This window comes from Manis pentadactyla, chromosome 3 (genome assembly GCF_030020395.1).
Source record: "Manis pentadactyla isolate mManPen7 chromosome 3, mManPen7.hap1, whole genome shotgun sequence".
NCBI lineage: Eukaryota > Metazoa > Chordata > Mammalia > Pholidota > Manidae > Manis > Manis pentadactyla.
In genome coordinates this window covers 220,527,393-220,550,494 of record NC_080021.1, presented here as the reverse complement: position 1 = coordinate 220,550,494, position 23,102 = coordinate 220,527,393, and the positions used below count along the sequence as shown (strand labels likewise).

At 55.3% G+C, this 23,102-nt stretch overlaps 1 protein-coding gene across 1 annotated transcript; it reads right to left on the bottom strand.

The window, feature by feature from the left end:
- Positions 1–2,686: 2,686 nt before the first annotated feature.
- UBAC1 (UBA domain containing 1) lies at positions 2,687–23,102 on the bottom strand. The gene is made up of 11 exons (XM_036901547.2): positions 22,820–23,102; positions 22,548–22,707; positions 18,742–18,862; positions 17,742–17,815; positions 13,850–13,957; positions 11,517–11,619; positions 11,054–11,162; positions 10,142–10,361; positions 7,961–8,047; positions 7,035–7,173; positions 2,687–3,476 (listed from the first exon to the last, which is right to left on the bottom strand). Exons 1-11 carry the CDS (start codon positions 22,969–22,971, stop codon positions 3,361–3,363), a joined length of 1,389 nt encoding a protein of 462 aa, XP_036757442.1. The 5' UTR covers positions 22,972–23,102; the 3' UTR covers positions 2,687–3,360.

Sequence of the window (23,102 nt, the reverse complement as noted above, 5' to 3'; positions counted from 1 at the left end):
ACGTGACAGATGACATGACAAGTATCCAAGACACAATAGATGTTTGACCTTTGTTCCTGGTTCCTGGCACACAGCTCCTGACCCATTGTCATCTCTGGATGCTAAGAGCACTTCTGCACACAAGTGAGGTGGCCACGGTGGCCAAGGGAGCCTCAGGACAGGGTTGTGGGGCAGACACAGGGTCTCTGGCCCTTCCCCCACTGCAGGGAGGCGGGGTGGAGGACCGTCAGTCCTGCCTGTGTGATGCAGCCCCACCACACCCCTGGCAGATGGGCTCAGGGAGCTTCCCAGGTGGTGAGCACACGTTCATGCTGGGGTGCTGCCCCACACCACGGGGACGGCTCCTGCACTCGGGACCCTCGCCCTACGCGCCTCCTCACGTGGCTGCTCCTCTGTGTCCACTAAGTAAACCGGTGACTGCCGGTGTTTTCTAGGGCTGTGAGTTCTGTTCAAGCAAATCATCAAATCCAAGGGTGGTTGTGAGATCCCCAATTTGTAGCCAAGTTGGGCAGAAGTTCAGGGACAGGAACCCTCCCACTGGTCCCCGGTGTTGGGAGCAGGGCAGTCTCGGGGGGAGTCAGAGGTTATGAGTGAACTGGGTGCAGGTCATGCAGCCATGACCCCCTGCCCAGAGCAGCTCTACTCCAACGCGGCATCGGGGGCCCACAGCGGCTGGTTCCTGTCCTCACTGTGACCATGGACACAATCCCACAGCTCACCGACCGCTGGGAGAAACCTGTGGATGCTTCCAGTGAAAAATGCCGCTCCTAACACATGCAGTGGGGGTCAGACCCTTCCTATGCCAGCTCTGCCACCCACCAAACACCAGGACACAGCCAGGAGGCCTAGATACCCCTCAGCCAGGCTAGAGCTCAGCCTCCTGACCTTCCCTTCATTACCATTCCCCCAGGGAGATAATGCTAATCCAATTCAAATTTGATTAACTGTTAAAATTCAGTTTCCCCCAAGGGAAAGCAAACAAACACAAGACTGCAGTAACCTGGGCTGCCAAGGGCCACAGGCCACTGGGACAGCCAGGGAGCTCCTGCGCCCCTCCCCCAGGGACAGGAGTCTTCACTCCTAGGTCAGCTCCCCGGCCCACAGGGGGACGCAGGGATGCAAAGGCTCCAGCAGGTGACTGTGCTGCTGCCGGGCGGCACATGCGCCTGAGCCTGGGGCTGGTCCTCATCGCCCCTCCGCCCAGAAGCGGGCAGGGGGACTCTCCCTGCCCCTCCCCAGGAGCGGCACCACTGTCCACCGCACGCGCTTCTGGACCCATGGCACAGCCCCCTCCCAGGAGCTCTGAGGACGGAGGCTGTGGCGCAGTGGCCTTGACTGTGAAAACCCGCTGCCGGGCTTCCTGCAGCCCCTTTCCAGCCCCTTCCACCTTCTGGATTTTGGAGGCGAACACTCAAGGAAAAATTCTCGGGGGTATCCAGGGGAACTGCACTGTTGCCTGCAAGAGACACCCCACTTCTCTAGAGCCCACATTTAACTTAAAATAGTCCCTCAGATCCCTGAGAGAAGCGTGGACAGGGAGAGCTGCTCTGGGGGACAATCTGCGGGCCACTGGGCCCCAACGCCCTAACCACTCACTGCCACTTGGAAAGACGGCAGATGGCAGCATGGCGGTGGCAGGGAGCAGGTCCAGGCCTGGGGCTTCCGCATTCCTGTTCCAGGCGAAGGAAAGACAATCCCAGTTTATGGGGCTTCAGACCAGGGAGGCGGCAGACCCTCCACCAGCCAGCCAGGGCCCCCTAGTGGACGTTCGTGGGACGGCAGTCCCCTTTCCATGCTGTGTGAGGAGACACTGCAGAAGGGCGCCTCACCCTGTCTGGGGACGGAGAGGCCCCACCACGGCTCAGAGGGGACCGGGCTTCGCGGGGGGGCAGGAACTCTGGAGCACGGCTGCCCCAGGAAGCAGCCCAGAGTGCCCTCGGTGTCGCCAAGCGGAGCCACTGCACACACCGCAGGACAGAGGGAGAAGGGTAGTGTTGGCCTACGGTCACCATCACCATTCTTGGGGCACATGGGGAGCTCCGTTTTGGGGGCTCTGGACTGGGAGCAAGCCTGAGGCCTCACAGCACAGGGGCATGAGGCCAGACAAGTCCACACAGGACAACCTGGTGGAGCAGGCCACCTGGGAGAACAGCTGGCCAGAAGGGAATGAGGAAGGGGCCTCAGCTGTGGGCACCAGGTGCCAGACCCAGGCAGAGGGGGAGGCTGGCCGCCAGCAGCCCCTACACCAGGCTCCCCAGTCCATGGCCCCCAGGCACCCCCTGGCCTGCCCATCCCACCAAGCGTCTCCTGAGCACGAGCACGGCCCACCAGTCCTAGAATCACGACACAGCAGAAAGGACGGTGCCTGTCCGCCTGCCGAGAGTGAGCCCAGCCCCTCCTGCCCTCAGACTGTGACCCAGGAGTCTCGTGGCCACGCACCTGCTGCAGTGGCCAGCCACTCTCCAAGTGCAGGAGACAGGACCCTAGCGCTCGGTGCAGAGCAGTCACACCAGCCACACAGACCGGTCAATAATGAAGAACCGAACTGTGTCTGAACCCCATAAGGGCCCAGCCACTGGGCCGACCAAGGGTGGGATGGGACCAGCACACTGCTTCAGCAGAGTTTAAAAAGAGACCTGCTTTAAGCAGTCATGAGCAGAGTTAAAAACAGAAACAAAGCCCCATAGCCATTTTCTCATTTTAAGGCACAGAGGATGCTTAAAAGGAAGGTGGCCAAGGGCAGCCTGGGGCGAGTCCCTGCTGGGGCTCGGGTCCCACCGTCAGAGGGCAGGGGTGCAGGCCCGCTCAAGGCCCGTCCGGTCCCACCAAGGGAAAGCGGCGAGCACACTGGTTCTGCCAAGGATGCAGACGCTTGCCAGGACGCATGCGGCTTCTCCTCTGGCACTAGAACTCCAAGACAAAGAATAGGAAAAAGGGAGTTTACTTATTAAAGACGTCATCTGTAAGTTCCTCTATGGAAGTCAGTTTAGTACACGTGACGTTAACACTGTGGGTGAAACATGCCTCCTATTGTGTAACAAGCGGACCCTAAAGCAGCGCCTATAGTCAATTCAAGTAGCATTTCAAGAGCCCAGGAGACCCTCTGGAGGGGGGCGGCCCTTCCCGGAGCAGCGACCACCTATTTGTAAACACTGTCAGAGACTGAGCACGGCCTTGCACGCTGCTGTCGCAGCTGTTCAGCAGTTAGATCAAAGCATGAGAACAGCCCAGCCCTGGCCGCTCCCTTCCTGCCCAGCCCAGCAGAACCAGGGGTCTTCCTGCTCTTCCTGGCTTGGTGGGGAAGCAGAAGCGGTCTGGCTGGAAGCCGCCCCGGGAGGGCACAGCGAGCAGCAGGCCTGCCTATGTGCGGTTCAGGGTCTGGAAGATCCGGGAGATCTGCAGCACGACTGGCCCCGTCTCAGGGTCGTTCATCCACTGGGTGCTGTTCAGGGGGTTCTCCAGCATGTCTTCAAACGCTGCGGGGAAAGCAGAGCCCACGGCTGAGTGACCGCTCCCTCTGAAGACAGAAGACAGCGCCGCAGAGCAACCTCCCTTCCCACGGCGCCCTGATGCAGGGGCAGGCCGAGATGCAGCTCACGCAGAAATCCCTTTTAAGACCACCCCACAATGATCTGCATATCAACAGTAGGCCTGAAATACGATGGGTCTCCAGGTCCCACAGGGGGGGTGACACATCTGTGTGGTCACCCGCACCCGATCCTGGAACGCAGTCCAGCAACAGCCATCAGGAATCTTAAGGGTCGCAGCCTGTGACTCAGGAACCCTGCTTCTAGTCCCGCCCAAGAAAACCGTCAGATCCAAGAAAGACCTACAGACACTGCTACAAATCCAACTTAAAAAATCAAAATGTCAACTTAAGGAAATGGCTTCAAAAGAACTAGCACATTAACAATGTAAATGCAGTTCTTTAAAATGAAAACTTTGATTTTCCAAACAGCTTTACAAAATATTTCCCCCCAGACAGAGACGCCTTCTAGCAAAAAGCTCTATAACCCAAACACACACTGGCTACTGAGAAGGGGCAGACACCCTCGTCTGGGACGCGCGTCTCACGCCAGACCTCATCACGTCGATAACCACGAAGCCACTCTGGCTGAAGTGATCCAGCTCGTAACCCTCACGGGGAGCCCCTGCTCCTGCTATGCAGGTTGCGTGGGGGCGGGGGTCCACCAGCTCACACAGGCCTGACTTCATGGTGTCCATGACCTGACAGCCCTCCACCCTTAAAACCATCCCCCAGGGTCCCCCTGATTAAAATCCTCTGAAACAGTTAAAAACATCAGGAGAAAGACAACCTGGCACAGAGGATGGGGAATCCTGAGCCTGGCAGCAGCAGAGATTCCGTGAGGCAGGGAAGGGCTGTGCCCACGGTGCCAGCAGCCCACAGCCCAATCCCTCCCAGCCAAGGGCACAACAGATGCCAGAGGAGGAAATGACTGCCTGCCCGAAAAGCCAAGAAAAGGAATCAAGTATGAAAACCACACAACACAGAGGGCAGATACACGTGACAAAGGGCAGGTGTCCTTCACCGGAGGGAGTCATTAGGAAGGCTCAACAATTAGTATCACACTGAAAGCAGGCAGCAGACACTCTGCCCATGGGCAGGGCAAGCCAGCAGCCACAGGGCAGTCCTCTGCTGTACCCACGAGGGCTTCAGGCCTCTATCCATGGGGTGGGCGGGAGCACAGAGCTCTGTCACCCAGTACACAGGACAGTGAGCTGCCAGATACTATCAAGAATTTGAAGTGTTCCATAGTCTCTGACCTCCAGCTATTTCTCCTCAGAAAATGTGAGCTGCACCCCAGTAGGTACAAAAAAAGGTTTACTGCAGCCACGGTCCAAAAGCAACAAAATGATAAACGATTTAAATGAACAGAAACAAGGGAATGGTATTTGTTAAATGATTTGAGGCCTACTTACAGACTAAAATAAATGCACCCACTAAACACTCTTGTTTTTAAAAGTGAGGATGAGAAGGCACCCACTGAGACACGGAAGCAGTGTGACAGGAGTGGCACTCGCCATGGGCCCACAGAAGCATCAGGGCAGCGGCCTCTCCTTGCCTCTCTGTTCTTCGCATTCCCAAGTTCTCTACAATGGATAGTTCACTTCACCTAAGATGATAAAGGCTGTTAAAACCATCCTATCAGAAACGTTCCCCAGAAGCCTCAGAGACATGACTGCAGAAGTGCCCAGCAGGGCTGCCACCGTCAGCAGGGCCAGGCCATTCCCGGGTGCCTCAGCTCCTCGTGAGGCCTGCGGGCCGGGCCCCACCGAGCTCCACTGCCTCAGGGCCTGCAGTGCACGCTGGTGTAGTCACTCTGAGGTTTGTTCAGAAATGCAAGAAAAGCTCTACATTAGCAGATGTAAAACCATGAGATAATCTCAGCACACAGGGAAAAAGCAGTGACTGACCACCCACTCATGAATCAAAACTCTCAGCATCTAAACTGGAGAAAAAAGGGAACTTCTTAAATTTGACCTAATAGATGCTCAAAAATTTTTGAAGTCTACAGCAAATTGCAACCTCAGTGGTAAAGTATTAACAGAACGCCTATTAGGAGAGGCCTGGAGAGACCAAGGCAGCACCCGCCAAGCCCCTACGGTCTACATGGGGCAGGAGATGGGCTGTGCGTCCCATGTGTGCAGGTCTGCTGCACACACAGCACAGCGATATAAACTCACAACCACACACATTACTCAACTCTGAGATTTTGGGTACAAAGAACACGCTACCTCGTGCCACACACGCATTTCCAGGTAGAATACAGTCTCAAACAAGAGAGACGAAACTTTAAAACTTCTGGAAAAAAATAAAGGTGGATGTCTTCCTGACCTGGGATTGGAGGGTTTCCTTTGGAAGACATGTCACAAGTGAAATGCAGACACACCGACTATGTAATCCAGGGCATCTGTTCACCCAAGTGAGTAACGAAGCTGACAACACTTGCGGGATACAACTGGCCACCCTGCAGAGGATCAACGTCCAGCATGCGCAAGGAGCAGGCTGAGTGGATGAGAGTGGCAGAAACAAGCCAGCAGAGCAGGAGGCCAAAAGACAAGCGGAAGGCCTCACAGAGCCCAGGTTCTGACCGGACAAAGCTTCTGGAAAGGGCTTGGCCGTAGTATCATGGAGATGGCAAAGCACAGAGATCCCTGTGCCTCCTGGTGGGCAAATGCCCTCAACCGATGTCCAAGCTGCTGCCCCTGGGAAGCAACAGGGGCCCTGAGCCCCGCTGCAAGATTGGAGCGCCCCCTCTGGAAACAGGCACGGCCCACACGGCCGGGCCCTGCGAGCCCAGCTACGCACCGTCTGGAGAAGCCCTCCCCTATGTGCTCCAGGGAAAGGGCACTGAGGATGTTCAGGGCCGCCTGTGTGCCAGGGAACGACGCAAGCACAGCAGACCGTGGGGCAGAGCAAGCTGGCACGCTCACCCAGAGAGGTCCTCCATGGTGCTCAGGAGGACAGCCAGCCTCGGAGGCCTGCCTGGACAGGCTGTCACCACCACGCTCCCAGAGGAAGCAAGGGGACAGCACGCACTCTGCGGGGAGGAGGGACGCATGCAGCAGGCTGGGGGGCGCCCAGAGGCCAGGAGGGGGCTAGGCTTAAGATTTTTTAAAGCTGAATGGTAAGTACAGGGTTACTAGTTTTTACTATTGTCCTTTAAATTACAAAAACTATATATGCTTGGTATGTATTTTATTCTTCAAGTCCAAGCAATGCACAGTCCCTTGCGGGCAGAACAAAAGGCAACCACCACATCTTGCACAGCCCTACCCTGCCGGGGGGCTGTCCACACTCGCCTGAACCCAGATAACTGGTTTTCACGGCTCACACACAGTCACCTGCATAGGAGGCTGTCACACACGAACACAGCCTGCCTCCCGGGCCCTGGAGTGACTCCGGCAGGAGCCCCACTGGGGACACTGAAGTGCATGCAGGGTGCTGGTCAGTGACATCTGCGTGCTGTGGGGGGCCCCACCCCGAGGATGCATAAGGTAGGCACACGTACCTAGTAACGTTTTAGGGTTGGTCAGGCCCAGCTGCACGACTGGGTTATCCAGGATGGCTTGAAAGAGAGGGCTGTTGGGGTCGATGCCTTTGTCCAGCTCCTCGGGAGAGGGCTTCCGGTCTCCCAGCAGCCACTCACACTGCAGATGCGAGAGCAACACGGGGCATTAGCTCCGTCTGGACCCACCATCCACATCCAGCACTCGGGCTGCGCGTCCAGGTCAGCCCCCAGGCACTCTCTGCAAGCGTCCTTAACATAAACACAAACTTGGCCCAGACCCAGACGCTACGCTCATCACGACAGCCCAGCAAGAGAAGGAGGCGCCAACCCAGCTTCCCTAGCAGATTTGGGCCCTGCAGTTCCATTCGACAGCTGTGGCTTCTCCAGTTGCTGACAGGGGTGCCAGCATAACCCACTCAGAGCGTTGGCAGAAGAATTAAGAAATGCACAGAACACCAGGTTTTGTTCCCAGGAAGTAACCCTGGGCATGACGAGTTCCGATCGTGGCTGACCGGTGAGCCTGGGACGGCCTATGGTTCACAGCCTGGTGCGTGTCACTCGTGGGAGCTACTGGCCGACCCCAGGGGGACGATTCCGTGGGCCCAGCACCAAGCCCCTCCCACGGCAGCTCCCCCTCAGCAGCTGGCATGTGTTCACAGAACGGGCATTGGTCTCAGAATTAGTTTAACAAAACAAATACACAGCACACACTTGCCCACAGAGTATGTACTTTTTCAGAGTGGCAAAACCCAGAATTTTCTCAGCATTCACAAGGTTTTAAATTGAACGTCTATCTTATTGCTTTACTTCAAAAGCAAAATCCCGGCTGCACATAGTGAGCCCTGCTCACAGACATGCACAGTGCTGAGCCCACCGCCGGGGTAAGCGGAACAGACGGGCGCTCACGGGAGCGGCCCGGTACTCACGGCGGCGCTCTGCTGGTTGTTGTTCACTCTGAGGGCGTCCATCACCTCCTTCTCCTCGAATCCCATCTCCATCAGGGAAATGACAGCCTAAGGGAGAGCCCCACAGACCACTTAAGGCCGCGCTCCCAGAACGGGAGGAACCTCTGGAGCAGCCATCTTGGCAGACAGTGTTCTAACGCAATGCCACAGGATTCTCTATTTCAAAACCCTGTTTCCTTACAGCCTTCCTGAAACACTCCTTGGTTTTCTGAACACGGGGACTAAAGCCAGGGAGGTGCAGGGCCTGCTCTGTCCCCGTGATCCTGGAGAAAACCATCTTCACTGCCACACGCGAGCTTCCTCCAGGGGACCCTGCTGTCCGGAACGAGCGGAATTAGGGGAAGATCAGTAAGCAAATCTAATCTACGTGGAGACAGATATCGCAGTGATTTGGGGAAAGGGGGATTTCCCTCACATTTTATCTTTACATAAATAAAACTAAAGTTAATTTCAAACTTCTTATATTTAACACAGTTTAAGGTATGAACATAAACTCATGCTGACCCCTGAAGGGAGCAATGACCCCACCGATGCTGTGGACAACGGAGATATACACGCTCTGGGCAGACACAGAACAAGGAGGGACAGCCTCTACTTCCTTCCTGGCCCACACTCTACGGCCTCTGAAGGGCTCGCTGGCCAACGCAGCGCAACACCGCACCTTTGTGGGGTGTCTTCCCTCCACAGTCCGTGTGGGCTGTTAGGTGCTTCAAAGAAAGCCCAACCGAGGAAGAAGCCAGCTGGGGAGGTGATCAGGGAAGGTGCTTAACTGGAGCCGACCTGTCCAGTGAGCTCGCAGGTCAGCACTCGGCCTAGGATCTCTAGCGTTTGCTTTCCCAAACCGCTTCCCAGCTCTGGGCCGCACCGTGAATGGGGGAAGGACCCTCCATGCAGGGTCCGACCTCCAGGTCACTAAAAATCACCTCGACCCTCCTGCTAAATTCAAGGACAGGATGGCCCTCCTCCAGATGTCAATAAAAACTATCCTCTCCCCTCACTTGTCCTGGCCTTGGGAAATGGTGCCCCCGTACTCTTGGCATTCAAGGCAGGGCCTTGTTCCAGGTCCATGTCGTGTGTGTGGAGCCAGATCCCAACCTGGGCCACAGATGTAGGCCTTGTTCTCTCGGCCTCCCTAGGAGGCCAAGCCTGGATCTAGTCCTAGAGCCCTGGGGAGGGCCCCCGCTCTGGGTGGGTCCGTGGTGCTCGCTGGCTGGTCTGGGCTTCCCTTTACAGTGGTCCCACACAGCGTTGCCAGGGTCCTACTGCTCAGCCAAACCCTTTTTATCTCGGTGTCATTCCTAACAATCTTAGCACATTCATTTTCCCAAGATGTGCATCTACCGCCATCTTTTCCCGTTACCTCTTTGTGGCAGAAAACGTTCCCCAGATGTTTTCCTTTATCTCATTTGCTATAAAAGGTTGTCCAGGCTTGAGGGGCCAGGGCATCAGACCCTAAAGCTGTGGGTCCGTGCGCTCTGCATGGCCCGGGAGCCCTGCCCATACGACTGACATGAAAACCGGCCCCGGCTGGAGGGCCTGTTCACCCCCACTGAATCAAGGGCGGAATCATCTGAGCGGGCATCCCACAAACTGGCTGCACGGGAGGCCCGTGGAAACACCAGCCCCACACCCGAGACTGCGCCACGAGCAGAACCAGCGGAGCACGTGGGATCAGAGCTGCGCCCCGGGCTCGCTGACCTACAGAGGGAAGGGCGGCAGGTGGAGGCCACGGGAAGCCACCCAGACAGTGCGGCCCTAGCAGAGCAGGGAGGAAGGCCGGCGGCGCACAGAGCGTCCACAAGGAGGGACGGCAGAGGGAGGCCACAGGCCCACTAGCGGCTGGCTGAGTGCAGCGGGGACATCCTGGAGCTCAGGTTCATGACCCCCACAGGCTGGTCAGGGGGACGGCCTGACCAGCCGCCCAGGTTCACAAGGCAATCCTGCTTCAACCTCCTGGCCATGCCGCAGGCCCCTGGATCCAAGGGAGGATAACGGAGCCCTGAACAGGAGTTCTATCCACCCCGGCCGTCTTGACACCCCTCGGCCACCTGGGTGTCTGGCAGTTCACAGGGCCTCACACAGTGCAGCCTCCGGGGGACACGGCAACGCTACCTGGCTGAATCCGAGTCCAGCAACACGTACCCGAGCATCAGCCCGAAATTCCCTTTTCCTCCGGATTTTCTTGAAGATTTCCGTGAGCTCGTCTCTGACCTCCTCGTCTCCCTCGTTAGTCCCGGCCGCAGCCTCGGGGGCAGCCTCGGCCCCTGCCACCCCCGGCGAGGCTTGGCCTGGAAGAGGCGTGTCTGTGGCTGGGTCATCTGCGCGCTCGATCAGCCACTCCATGGCCTGTGGCACTGACATGCTGGAAGGGAGCAAGGGGCTCGTCTGCACCCAGCCGGTCAGAGGCCCAGGGAGGTGCCGGCTGGCCAGAGAGGATCAGGAAGGCGCCTGACAAGTCAGAGAGGCCCTCTGCTCCTCTTATACCCCCAAGGAGCCCCCTGAATTGTAACGATCTCTCCAGCATGAGCCAGTACCCTCATACAATGAGACTCTTCATCCAGGTGCACCTGAAGCTCTGGCTCTGGCCCTGGCCTCACACTCCCCCGAGACCCTGGTCAGAACCCAGAAACCCGCTTACTAAGCCAAGGGATGCTAACACGTGAGGCACCCATAAGAGTTTAGGTCCAAAGCCAAAAAGAACTGCCCATTGCCTATCCCTTGGCCTACAGGTTAGTTACTTGAGATCTGGATGGAGACACAGGGCAGCACCTGAAAGCGCCACCCCACAGAAGAGCACTACAGATGCCACCACACATACGCGGGGAGGCAGGACCCCGCCAGGGCGCAGTGGGCGTTTACAGGACAACCACTATATGCCACATCCTAGTAAGAGTGAGTTGATTTCAATCTGTCTTGATATACTTTGAGAAACCCAATCAAGTTATTTCCAGGACACACATTCTGGGTACCTCTTTAAAAATCACTAGAAATGACTCAGTCAAAGAGTATGGGATGGAAGGGTGTCCCCACAGGGCAGCCCCAGGCCCCACGTACTGGTTCAGCCGGAGGGCCTTCGCAGCTCTGCTCTCAGGAAAGCCCATCTCTGTGAGTTGCCGCAGGGCTGCTTCATCCATGTGCTCATCCTCGTCTTCATCCAGCATGGCTACAGGCACGGACAGGGTGGCCTGTGAGGGGCCACAGCAGCCCTGGCCTGCACAAGGGCTGCCTCCCACATGCCCCAGAGCCTAGGCACCAAGCTGTTGCGGCTCTTCCCATAAGCGTCGAGAACCTGCACTACGGCCATCCACGTTCACCTGTGTGAGCACAAGTGATGATACAGCCGCTCACTAAGCCCTCAGCAGCTGAAAGCAGCGATACACAGCATCCTGAGCTTCCCAGGCCCAGTGCTGAGGCCGCGGGCGGCAGTGGACAGGGCCTGTGGGCGGGGCTGGTGCCCTGTGAGGCCGGGAAAACGGGGGGTCGAATGGTCACCAATCGACCTGGGGCTTGCTCATACCATTTGCCTTCTTGAATAATTCGACTGCATCAGGGTTCAGCGCTAACAGCTTTTGTGCCACCTCGATGAGAGACACCAAGATTTTCCGGAGCTCTGTCTGGAACTGCAGGGAAAGAAAAAAATGATCTCATTTCTCCAAATGCCCAAGAGATCTGCTGGAATCTTTAACCAGAGCTGACCCTTGAATGACATGGGGGTTAGGGACACCAACCCCCTAAGAAGCTGAAAATCCAGGGATAACTTCTGACTCCCCAAAAACTTAACTACTAATGGTCTTAACAATAACATAAATAGCCGATCAACAGATGTGTATGCTGAGTTTTTATATATTGTATTCTTAAAAAGAAGCTATAAAAAGAAAACATTTTCAGCCCCGGAAGATGACTGGTTAGCCAGAGACGGGTAAGATTCCTCAAGGGAGGAACAACCTAAGACAGGCACAGTCACAGAGGGGTCATCAGGTGAGAAATTGGGGATCAACAGAGGTGAGGCTTAGAACCTCACCCCCCCATTCTGAGAGAAATCTTCTGCATATGTGGATGTTTTATTGCCCTTGTCTAGCTTGGATTAACACATAGTCTACAGGCACACACCTGATCATCTACATTTGCTCTCTTACAACACTAAACTATGTTTTCTACCTTTATCTTGTATCTACCTACCACTTCAGTATTTTATTAAAAATAATAATAATAAAGAGAGAAATGTGGTATCCACATATAAATCAAGTATAAAAACCAAATGAGTATTCATATTTGAACTGACTGTTTAGAGTTCATAATGCATGAGCAAAACCGAAAGTTTCTGTGATGACTGCCCTTGTACTGTTCACCATGTAACTTATTCATTATGTAAGAATTTGTTCTCCATGTAAGAACTTGTTTGTTATGCCTCAGAAGATTGGAGACTGACGAAAATTAGGCTTGGGGTGGATTAATGATTGTGCATTGAGCATTGACCCCCCTATACAGAATTTTATTGTCGTTAACAACCATTTGATCAATAAATATGAGAGATGCCCTCACAAAAAAAAAAAAAAAAAAGGACCGACTTCCAATGGTAAAATAAATAAGTAACTGGGATGTAATGTATAGCATAAGAAATATAGTCAAGATATTGTAACAGCTTGGTAGGGTGATAGCTGGAACCTAGAATTATGTATATAAATGTTTTATCACTGTGTTGTACACTTGAAACTAATGTAATGTAATACTGTGCGTCAACTACCCTTCAATAAAAAATAATTATCTAAAAAAAAAAAAAGAAAACATTTTCATACTGTCACAAATCTCCAAATAATTTTCCAATGTATATTGAAAGACACCCACGTATGAGTGGGACCCACGCAGTTCAAACCTATGTTGTTCAGGAGTCAACTGCACCCCACCCTTCAGAACTCCGTATCTGTGAGTCAGAAGCTCGCTGCGCTCATTCTAGAACATCACGACCGACCGAGGGAGAGGGTGAGAAGAGACACTCTCAGAGGCTGTTCTGATAGGGGAGGAGAGGGTCTTACAGGCACACACGGGCCACGCACACCACCTCTGTGACACAGACAGGACGACATCGGGAGCCCCACTCGGCCTGTCACCCACGAGGAAAGCATCCAGCCACTAAGTGAGCTGAAGGGCCCTCTGGCTCCACTGAGGCCACAGACTGAGCTGGGGGGCCCCTAGTTTCTGGCTGGAGGAGGGGCGGGCACAGGGAGCATCTGCTGCGGCCGATTTGCCCACGGCAAGAAAGGAGGCACTAAGGGGATGCAATCAAACACCCTGCAACTGGCCCCGGCAGCACAGACGGGGCTGGGGTTCAGCTGCCCCATTCCCCACAAGCCTCAGACATCATGAGATGCCACTCAGGGCCACACGCAGGCCAGGGAGACCCGTAACTGAGTTGACAGCCTGGCCAATACGGAACTCTCTGGAAGAGACCCCAGGAGGTCCGTTGCCAACGTGAACCAAGGCCTGTGGTGGTGCCCCCATAGCTGGCCCTCAATCCAGTGGGTTTAGGCAGCCACATGCTCCCAGCCCTAGAGGCATGGCACACCCCAAATTCTGGGGAGCGCACACAACACTGGGAGCGCCCCGCTCTTTAAAGCAAAACTTTCTAATCCAAGTAACTATGAGTCCAGATTTCTATCTACATGTTTCTGCCAAATTCAGGGCAAAACTCTACCATTTTCCCCATGGTATCTACCCTTTCATCTCTGCCTTCAAATGTCATTTAAACTTTTTAGTTTGAAACAATTTTAGATTTACAGAAAAGCTGCCAACAGCACACAGCACTCCCAGCTCCCCTTCCTGCAGCCTCCATGCAGCATGATGGGCACTCACGTCTCTCATGTTGGTCTGGACCACAGCCCGGTCCATGTCGTAGGAGGGCAGGTTAGCAGTTGCGCGGAATATGGCATCTCTATCAGGGGCTTTCTGGTCTTGTTTTTTCTGTACAGAAGAATAATTAGGTCAGAAACGAGCACAAGAGCAATAAAAGGCAAGGTCACGTAAGCTGAGAAAACAGCCCCGTCAGGCAAAGAAGTGGTTTCCTCTAGGAGCCAGAGCTGCGTTCCTTTGACAAGTTAAGAGGGTCCGGAGGTTCTGTGCCCTTGGGGACAGAAGCTGTGATGTTCACGATGCAGGCCCTGCCTGTCACAGCTGGAGTGTGGCAGTGCCATGCAGAGGAGGAGACAGACACTGCCTCGGGGCCTCAGGGCGGCCAGCACATGGGAGCTCCGGCTGGGCTGGGGCGCTGGCTTCAGAGGAACCGCGCACATCTGCAGGCAAGCCACTACACCCACACTCACCTGCTCCTCTGGAAGCCCCCAACGCGACCGTAAGGGAATAAAGGTGGTAGAAACTCACGGGGAGAGCGATGGGCCAGGAAGCAAAACTCGGAGGTGGCAGCAAATTCTCAGGAGACAGAAGGGAGTGCTGGCAGAGTGGCAGATGTGGGACCAAGAGGGCACAGAGCAGAAGCCCAGCCAGGCTACCTCAGGAGCCCGAGGGGAGTGTACAGGGCAGGGGTGAGCTGCAGGAGCCGAGCATGGTGCTCCTCTGCCATCTGCTCAGCCAGCAGCCACCCCGAGAAAGCAAATACGAGCCTGGGGCCAGGGAGCCTGAGCTCCTCGGCTTCAAGGGCACTGGGCAGGAGGGACGCAGCTGCAGGGCGTGAGGGGCACGATGGCTGGGTCTCCACCTCACCAGCAGCACGACCCACGGGCACGGCGAGTGGCCAGTGGGCTTCCAGGGCCGCCAATGGAGATGGGAGCACCAGGGACATGAGGAGCACCTCCAACATGAACGACAGACCAAATAAAAGCGGGCAAATGGAGAAGCATGTCAGAGAGAGAGTGCAGAGAACCAGAGAGCCCAGAGCGGCCTCAGCAGGATGGCAGCCCCACAGCTGCTGTCATGGAGGACCAGGACAAGGTCCGGCCAGGGAGCTGGTAGGCAGCACAGCCCGAGGACGAGGCTATGGATGGCTGGAAAACCACATCAGGGCAGCCCCTCAGGAGGCAGCCCCGACGTCCAACTAACAGGAGTCCCAGGTGGAGAAAGGGAAAACAAGGGGAGGGAACGCTCTGAAAACGGTCCAAAAAAACTTTCGCAATGAAAACACATGAACCTCCAAACTCACCATGCCAGGCACATGAGGGTGAAAGACCTACGTCAGAGCGACGTGTAACATTTTGGAGCTCTGAGGAGCACCGAGGGGACCCTGAGTGGTCCCAGCTGCAGCGGGCAAGAGGCGGCAGCGGGCACCGCAGGCAGGAGCCCACAGCCCCGTGCCAACAGGCACCAGTGCTTTTGGCGGGCACGGTACAGCTGGCACGACGGCCACTGAATGCTGGACACACAGCCCCAAGCGTTCCTCCCCTTCCCAGCTGGCACAGGAAGCCGCGCTCCTCCAACCAGGGAACAGGCCGGAAGCAGGACCCTCGGCTCTGCAGTGGGGAGGATTCCACGGTGGCCCCCAGATCCTGCTCCCGGCAGCCATGCGCACACCACCCCCGCGCCTGTGAGTGGGAGACTTCAGTCCAGGGTTAGCTCACGTCCCACGGCACAGATGACTTTCAGAAAAGGTACTCCTGGTGGGCCTGACCTACTCAGGAGAGTCCTTAAAAGGGGCGGGGCTCTTTCTGGGGCGAGGGATTCAACTCATGAAAAATTCTGCTGCTGGCTCCAAAGACGCAGGGAACCATGTGCACGGAGCGGAGGTGGCCTCCGGCCGACAGCCAGAAGCAAACAGGCCCGAGTGCTCCCCGACGGGAGCTGGCTCTCCGGCCACCCGAAGGCGCCTCCAAGGGGAACCTGGGCCGACCGACACCTCGCCCTCAAGTGCTGGGAGCCCGAGGGCAGGGCCCAGGTGGCCGACCTACAGACCTGTGATCAGAGCTCCGTTGGAGCCCCTGGGTCTGCGGTGATGCCCTAGGGGGCAACAGGAAGCGGACAGATTCGGAAGGTTCAGAAGGCCCTGGAGGCAACCCGGGTGGGCAGCAGAGGCCAAAGAGGTGCAGCTGGCAGACGGCCTCACACACAGGCCCCCGCTCTCAGCAGGCTTACTGATTCTAGTGAATAAGTAGAAAATTAGTGACAACCTGCAGAAAACAAACGAAGCGAGGTGATCACTGACTCCAGCAACATTGTATTAAAAAAGGACAGATGAGCTCAGTACATCTGCTCACAGCAGGGAACACGGTGATACTGGCAGGAACTCTAATCTTCACCCAACATGACAATCTAATACAGGCTGGTCATCAGAAGCTAACAGAGTCTGACATTGATAAGCTAAGAAATGACCACGTGGGCCGTTGCGAAACCAGGAAGGGGGCAGGTAGAGGGCAGTTACAGGGCTACAGGGCCGCCTGCGGGCAACTCAGCAGACGGGAGGCTCATCCCCGTCAAACAGTCTGTAGTGTTCCCTGGCTTTTTAAATACCGTGTTACTTCCTCTTAAAATTTCACCCTAAGACGTGCATTAACACCTTACAATGTTTCACTGGCAAGTATGTGCACAGGACATGCGAGCTGCCAAGAGGGGCCCCCGCGTCCTGCCTGTCACACAAAGCACCGAGGGCCTTCTGTCTACACTGGTTATCTACGCTCCAATGACTGAACTGGAACCGGTAAGTGTGGCCCGCCCCAGTTCTCGGAAGCGGACCTGGCACAGGCCAGGCAGACCTGTCCGCTGGAGACAGGGCGTGTGTGCGAGGCCGAGTGTGGCCTCAGATAAGGAGGGCCACTGGAGCCCCAGAGCACCCCTCCTCTGCTTGTCTCAGAGGAGACTCTAAATAGCTCACTCTGGTATTCGGCCCACGGCCCAGGCCCAGAGCACTCAGCCTGCTTCCTTGGGGTGAACATGCTCCCTGGCATTTCAAAGCATTAATCAGAAACTTGATCCCCTTGACGTGAGTAAAGAAAAAATTGTGAAGTGAATGTAGCTGCCCCTTTAAAATAGCACAGCTCTGCACCTGGGGGCAGGCATTCGAGCCGGGCAAGGCAGAGAAAGTCCTCTCTTCAGAACAAACCTCCCCTGGGAATGGAGCTTTCTGAAGAGTGGGCTTTTGGGGCAGCCACTAAGCGAACGGTGAGCTGGCCTGCTTTTCCCAAGGTACCTGCATTACATGGAAGGCACAGGTAAGCAAACACGAAAGCCAGGGGACAGCCACGCCTGTCCTGCAAGAACCAGGCAAGACAGGTGCCCCTGGCTGTCTAGGAACGTCCTGGGAGCCAGCGCTGGACAGGCCGGAGGAAGCACATATCACAAGTTTGGTGGCCCACTTCAAGGGTCTGCTGGCTCTCACCTCTCTGCTATCCCGGGGCAGAGCCCACCAGGTTTCCCTGGGTGCCGGGCACCTGAGCAGCACCGGGAAAGGCGTGGGCAGCAGGCTTGGCATGGCAGAGACCCCTCGGAGCTGGTACTGTAACTGTGCGAGTGTGTTGGTACTCAACAACCAGCTTCTTGAACCCAGTGAGACCTCGCTGTGGGTCACCAGAGGCCCCAGAGACACACACGGCACAGCCCAGGCAGCTGCGCAAAGCACCGGTGGGCAGTGCGCCATGTCCGCGTTTCGCAGTTCTCAGTTCTGAGAGTCTGAGCTCGGGGACCACAGACTCATGTGCCTGGGTGTGGCCAGGCCACAGTGACCATGTGGGCCAGCGCCACCCAGTATTAAACATGGAACACTTCCTACCAGACCAGAGATCTCCAATTCCACACCGACACTGACCTTTTCTTCCTCTGAGACATCGGCCATCTTGGGAGGAGAAGCTGGAGCACGCTTTTTTATCAACAGTAAGACATCTAGAAAAAAAATATGACTATCATCTGGTAATCATTTTATATCTCTAAAATGGCATAAAGAGTGCTGGGTGGCCCAAGGACAGACCAGCAGAGACCCTCTGGGCGCCTCCTAACCTGAGGGTGTGCATAAGCCCACCCTCCCCTCGAAGCTCAGAGCTGCAGGCCCCTGTTCCCGTGCGCATCCTGAGCCCAGCGAGACCCTCGCTGTGGGTCACCAGAAGCCCTGGGGACACACACGGCACAGCCCAGGCAGCTGCACAAAGCACCGGTGGGCAGTGCGCCATGTCCGCGTTTCGCAGTTCTCAGTTCTGAGAGTCTGAGCTCGGGGACCACAGACTCATGTGCCTGGGTGTGGCCAGGCCACAGTGACCACGTGGGCCAGCACCAGCCAGTTCTGAGCTTGAACACCACACTCGATGGAGATCTGTGAATAACGCTTACAGTATTTCAAATGTACTATCTGAGTGAATCCCAGAATTAAAATCACCTTTTAAATAACACACAGAAAAACAAATTTTCTCACCAAGTGCCTCCAGACACACAACCGTAAGCGATTAAGCAAACAGGGCTGTGGTAAGACCGTCCTCCCAGGACACCCAAGCACCCACACAGCTGGGCTTCCCGGCCCCAAAGTGCGCCTGCAGCAGCCTGGGGACAGTGGTTTGGCTTTGAAACAGAATTAAAAATAAAGTTCACACGTGGTGTCTCAGATGGATGCTGCCTGTCAACCTCAGTCTCTCCTGTTTGGTGCAACTATTCCATGCGCACACTTTGCTTTAACAGAGGAAAAATAAAACCAGTTTTGCTGGCCCGGTTTTCTTGCTCAGATCCAACTCGGAACATGGACTTCAACGCCAAGGGCGCGGGTGCCCCTCAGCCCTGGCTCCGAGCAGCGCCCCGCCACTCTGCCCGCGAGGCCCCCTCACCTTTGTCTTGGATGTTCTCTTCCGAGATTGTTTTGGGATCACTCAGCACCCTCTCTGAAGCAGCGTGGATTAATTTGTGATGGGTCACACTTTTGGGGTCTTCTAAGCTCCCATGAGCACACTGGGGGAAAAATACATACATTTTAAGGTAGAAAAGGACATCATGACACTGATTTCCTATAGGGCCTGACATCCCAAACCACAGCAGGAGTTTTCGGATTTTTCTCCCTAGCTGAGACACTAAAGCACGGGTGAAATCAAAGAATTCCCGCCCCCAGTGCAAACCACACAGACCGCAAGAGCATCTGGTCCCCTGGGCCAGGGATCTGCCCGCTGGCCCACCGAATGCTCCCGAAATAGGTTCCCAGCTCAACATAAAATACCCTGCAGGCACTTGGGGGCAACCTATATGCTTCCTTAGTCTGGGAAGATCTGGAGGGTCATTTAAAAATGAAAACAGCAGGCCCATTGTTTCCCAAAAATCTGAAGGTTTGTACATTTGTCTTCTTTCTTCCAGACACATGAAAGGCACTGAGAGACAGCAAAGAGAGGACGCTGGTCCACAGAGAGCAAGAAACAGGGGCCTGGCCACCTAAACACCCACAAAACCCCAAGAGCGCACCGGCCTCAGCTCAGCCCTTGGACACCATGTGACAGCCACAGAGACCCCAAAGGAGGCCACAGATGCCCTGGATGGGATCCCTCCTGGGAGCTCAAAAGGGGGCCAACTGCCGCACAGTTGCATCTCATTGACCAGGGCCCCAGATTCCCCAGAATGTGGTGGGGGGCAGGGTGACACCAAAACCCAGGCTGGAGGGAGGCCAGCGCCTCGGATGTGCACAGCCCAGGGCCCCAGTGGCCTTCCTCGGGCTGAGCAGCGCTGCCTCTCAAGTGGCTTGAGAGGCCCCACTGGACGCCTCCTCACCACCTCCCTCTGCTGCCAAGGAGGCTCAAAGACAGACCCAGCACACACAACTGCGTGCAAAAAAAGAAGAAATCTAAGTATGTACTTAACCTCATTCTAAGAGTAACCGGAATGTCCAATACTCTAACTTTGAAAACAGGATACAAGGACCATGAAGGCTTCAGGGGCCATCATCCATTCACACAGAACTGGCAGGGCTGAGGGGGCAAAAGGAGAACCCTGCCAATAGGAAGACACACTTTCATACCCTTTATGACAAAGCACAGAACCCCCACCCCACTTCCCTTGAAATTAACACTGGCTCTGCTCCCAGAAATATTGGGCATGCTGTTTCTAATTCTAAAATTTGCAGGCTAGCTGCTCTGACAAGTTCAGAATACAGTCTCTGAAACACAATTTTCCAAGATAATTCTTACTTCTTTCCGAAAACACCGTACTCTGCAGGATACCAACAGCATGCTAGGAGCCAAACACGAGCTTGAGTCATCCATACTATGCATGAGTGTTTCACTCCATTTCTCTGTTCTCATCAGAAGCATTTCAAGCAAGCTAGGATGTGACAGCAAAATGGCCCTGGCAAAGCCCATCACTGGGGCAGGGAGGCTTTGAAGCACTATCTCCGCAGAAAGGCAGAGATGTCGTTTCTCTTAAACTTGATGTCATTTGTCATTTGAAGATACACCTTCACATCTATGCTATGTTAATGGCCACACTAGCAGGTACCATACTTTTCACTGGCAATTTCACAACAGTATACAACACACAGAACACACCACACATATCATAGGTGTTAACGGTCTTAAAAGCATCAACCTCCTATTGCACAAGATGGTTTACTCTGCTCCCTTCTCTACTCCCAGGCCCGGGAGGCCAGAGACCACATGGGGACCGTAATGTATATATACCCAAATGAAAAGGCAATGACAATCATTTTCTATAAGAGTCAAGATGATAAAAAAAACCCTCATTAAAAAAGTGATCCACTCCAGGGAGTACCCGGGCAGGGGGAGGGATGACCCACATTGTCCCTTAGAGGTAGAGGGGACAGAGAAAGGAAACACTAATGCCAGCTTCAGCATGCACCAGAGGAAAACTGCGAAAGAGGAACAGACGCTCAGTGGTACACAAAGGCTCAGTGCCTCCAGCAATAGGACATTCCGGAACTGGTTTCCAGGGTGATGTTCAAGTACACAATTGAGAAATCCTCTTTGCTAACTCACACATTGTGACGCCTAAGAGGCAGCATGCGCACTGCCTACAGAATGAGATGGGCTCTGGGCTAGGAAGACTTTCTGATGGCTCAGTTCTCGAGACCTGTAATTTATGTCAGCTCTTTGGGTGCAAAACTCCTCTGCTGGTCAGATCCTCCACACCTGGAGAGGCTGCAGAGTGGAATAAAAGCTCAATTTGAAGCAGGATAATGCCAGAAAAAAATCCCAAATGATACATCTCAATATCTACTGGAATAATAAATATCAGAAACATAGTAATTAGCATCACATCAAAATTGGCTGCTTAATTAAACCCAAGTGCTCCTGAAATTCATTAGCAAGCATCTGTGGATCAGTCAAAAGAGCTTCATTTCCTTTTCCCCTTCATAAAATAGTATTATGATAGTTATGTAAATTAGTGAAGTAAACTAAAGGCTGTACCAATTCACCCACTGACTCAGCAGGTGACATGCCTGCCACATGCATGTGCTTCTGGACTGACAATCTATTTCCACTGTTTATTCTGTTAATCCACATGCTCGCTCTGGGTGCACTAGGAGTCTGGCCCTGGATGGGCACATGAATACAAATCCAGCCCTCAAGGAGCCCCATCCTGGGTAGGGGAGGTTCTTACCTCATAGGGGATTGACAGGCATTAGTCCCTGGCTCTCACAGGGCCCCCAGCCTTCTGACTTAGCGCTGGCCTGGTGGCTTTCAAGACGGCGGAACAGTGGGTCGGAAGTCAAAGAATTTGATCAAAACATACATGCCCAGGTGGGTGAGCCCAGACTGCACTGTTATTCACACCTTGTGCATTCCAGAAGGGGACTCGCTCTCTGGCCAGCTTTGTACAGTACAGAACAACTCCACAGACCCCTGCTCACAAAAGTGACTCAAAAGTATCTCTGTGGGTAGTTACCATAACAAGAACTCCAAGTTTATCCCTTGAGAGAACATTTAACTTTATTTCAGCACAACACCTTGTCACACCTACAGATATGCAATTTATCCCAACGAATCTGCACTAGAAGCTGCAACTTCCTTTAACCAAAAACTACATCATGTCAGGTACAGGTTTTCCTTAGGCAGTTAAGACAGCTGTTGAGCAGTTTTGATATAAAGCCACCCAGAACTAGTTCCAAAGATTAGCAACCTAAGGAATTAGCTATACAAGGATTTTCCGTGAATAAACTTTAAAGAGTAGCTCTCTCAGCCGGAAGACCCTTCCCCTCGACCTCCCCGCTTCATTTACAGACCACAGGAAAACAGCAGGACTATTTTAAGTGACTGCAGCAACGCGGCGCAGAGGCCGGAGCCAGGCCCCACACACCAGCCAACGCGAAACGGCTCCAACGCTGGGGACCCTTTACTGCTCGCGCAGGAATCCCCGGCTCTTGGGAAGGGCTGCTGAAACAGCAAGAACCTCACCCCAACAGCGAGCGGAAATGCTGGGAAACCATGAGGCCCTCCGAGCCTCAGTTTCCCGCTCTGCTCCTACCTCCCGGGCTGTGGCAGAAGTACGAGACGCTCGGCCCGGGGCCCGTCTCGAGGAGGGGCGCCCAGGAGGGGCCCGTGGGTCGGGAACGGCGTGGCCGAGGAAAGGCGCTGCGGACGCAGCCGCCCCCCGGCGACGGGAGGGAGGCAGGCCCGGCGCTGCGGCCCGGACTTACGTGCTTGACGCAGCGCTCCTTGAGCTTCTCCACCGAGGTGCCCTCGTCCGCCTCCTCCAGCCACTCGGAGCCGTCGGACGCACAGATGTGCAGTCGCAGCACCTTGCCCGCGAAGATCTTCTCCTCCTGCACGAACATCGCGCCGCCGCAGCCGCCCGGCCTGCGCCCGCCGCCCGGGCCGTGAAGGTCACCGGGGCGGGGCCAGGCCGCCCGCGCGCTCCCTCGCCGGCCGCCCCGCCCCGGCCCCCGTCGGCCCGCCGCCCGTCACTCACCACGGCCACAGCGGGCGCCCTGGTCCCGCCGCCGGGCCGCCGCGCCGGAAGTGCGCCACGGGGCGCGACAGGAGCATGCCGGGAGACGTGGTTCTCCTGTCAACACCTCGCCCGCCGCGCCGGAAGTGTGTCGCGTGGCCCGCGCGGAGCATGCCGGGAGACGTAGTTCTCTCAGGCTTCCTCGGCCCGCACCTGCCTGCGCTCTGCCAGCCGCGGGACCGCCGCGCTGCCGGCCTGTTGGAGACGGGCTCGAGGTGTCAGGCCCACACTGGACCTCCGAGTC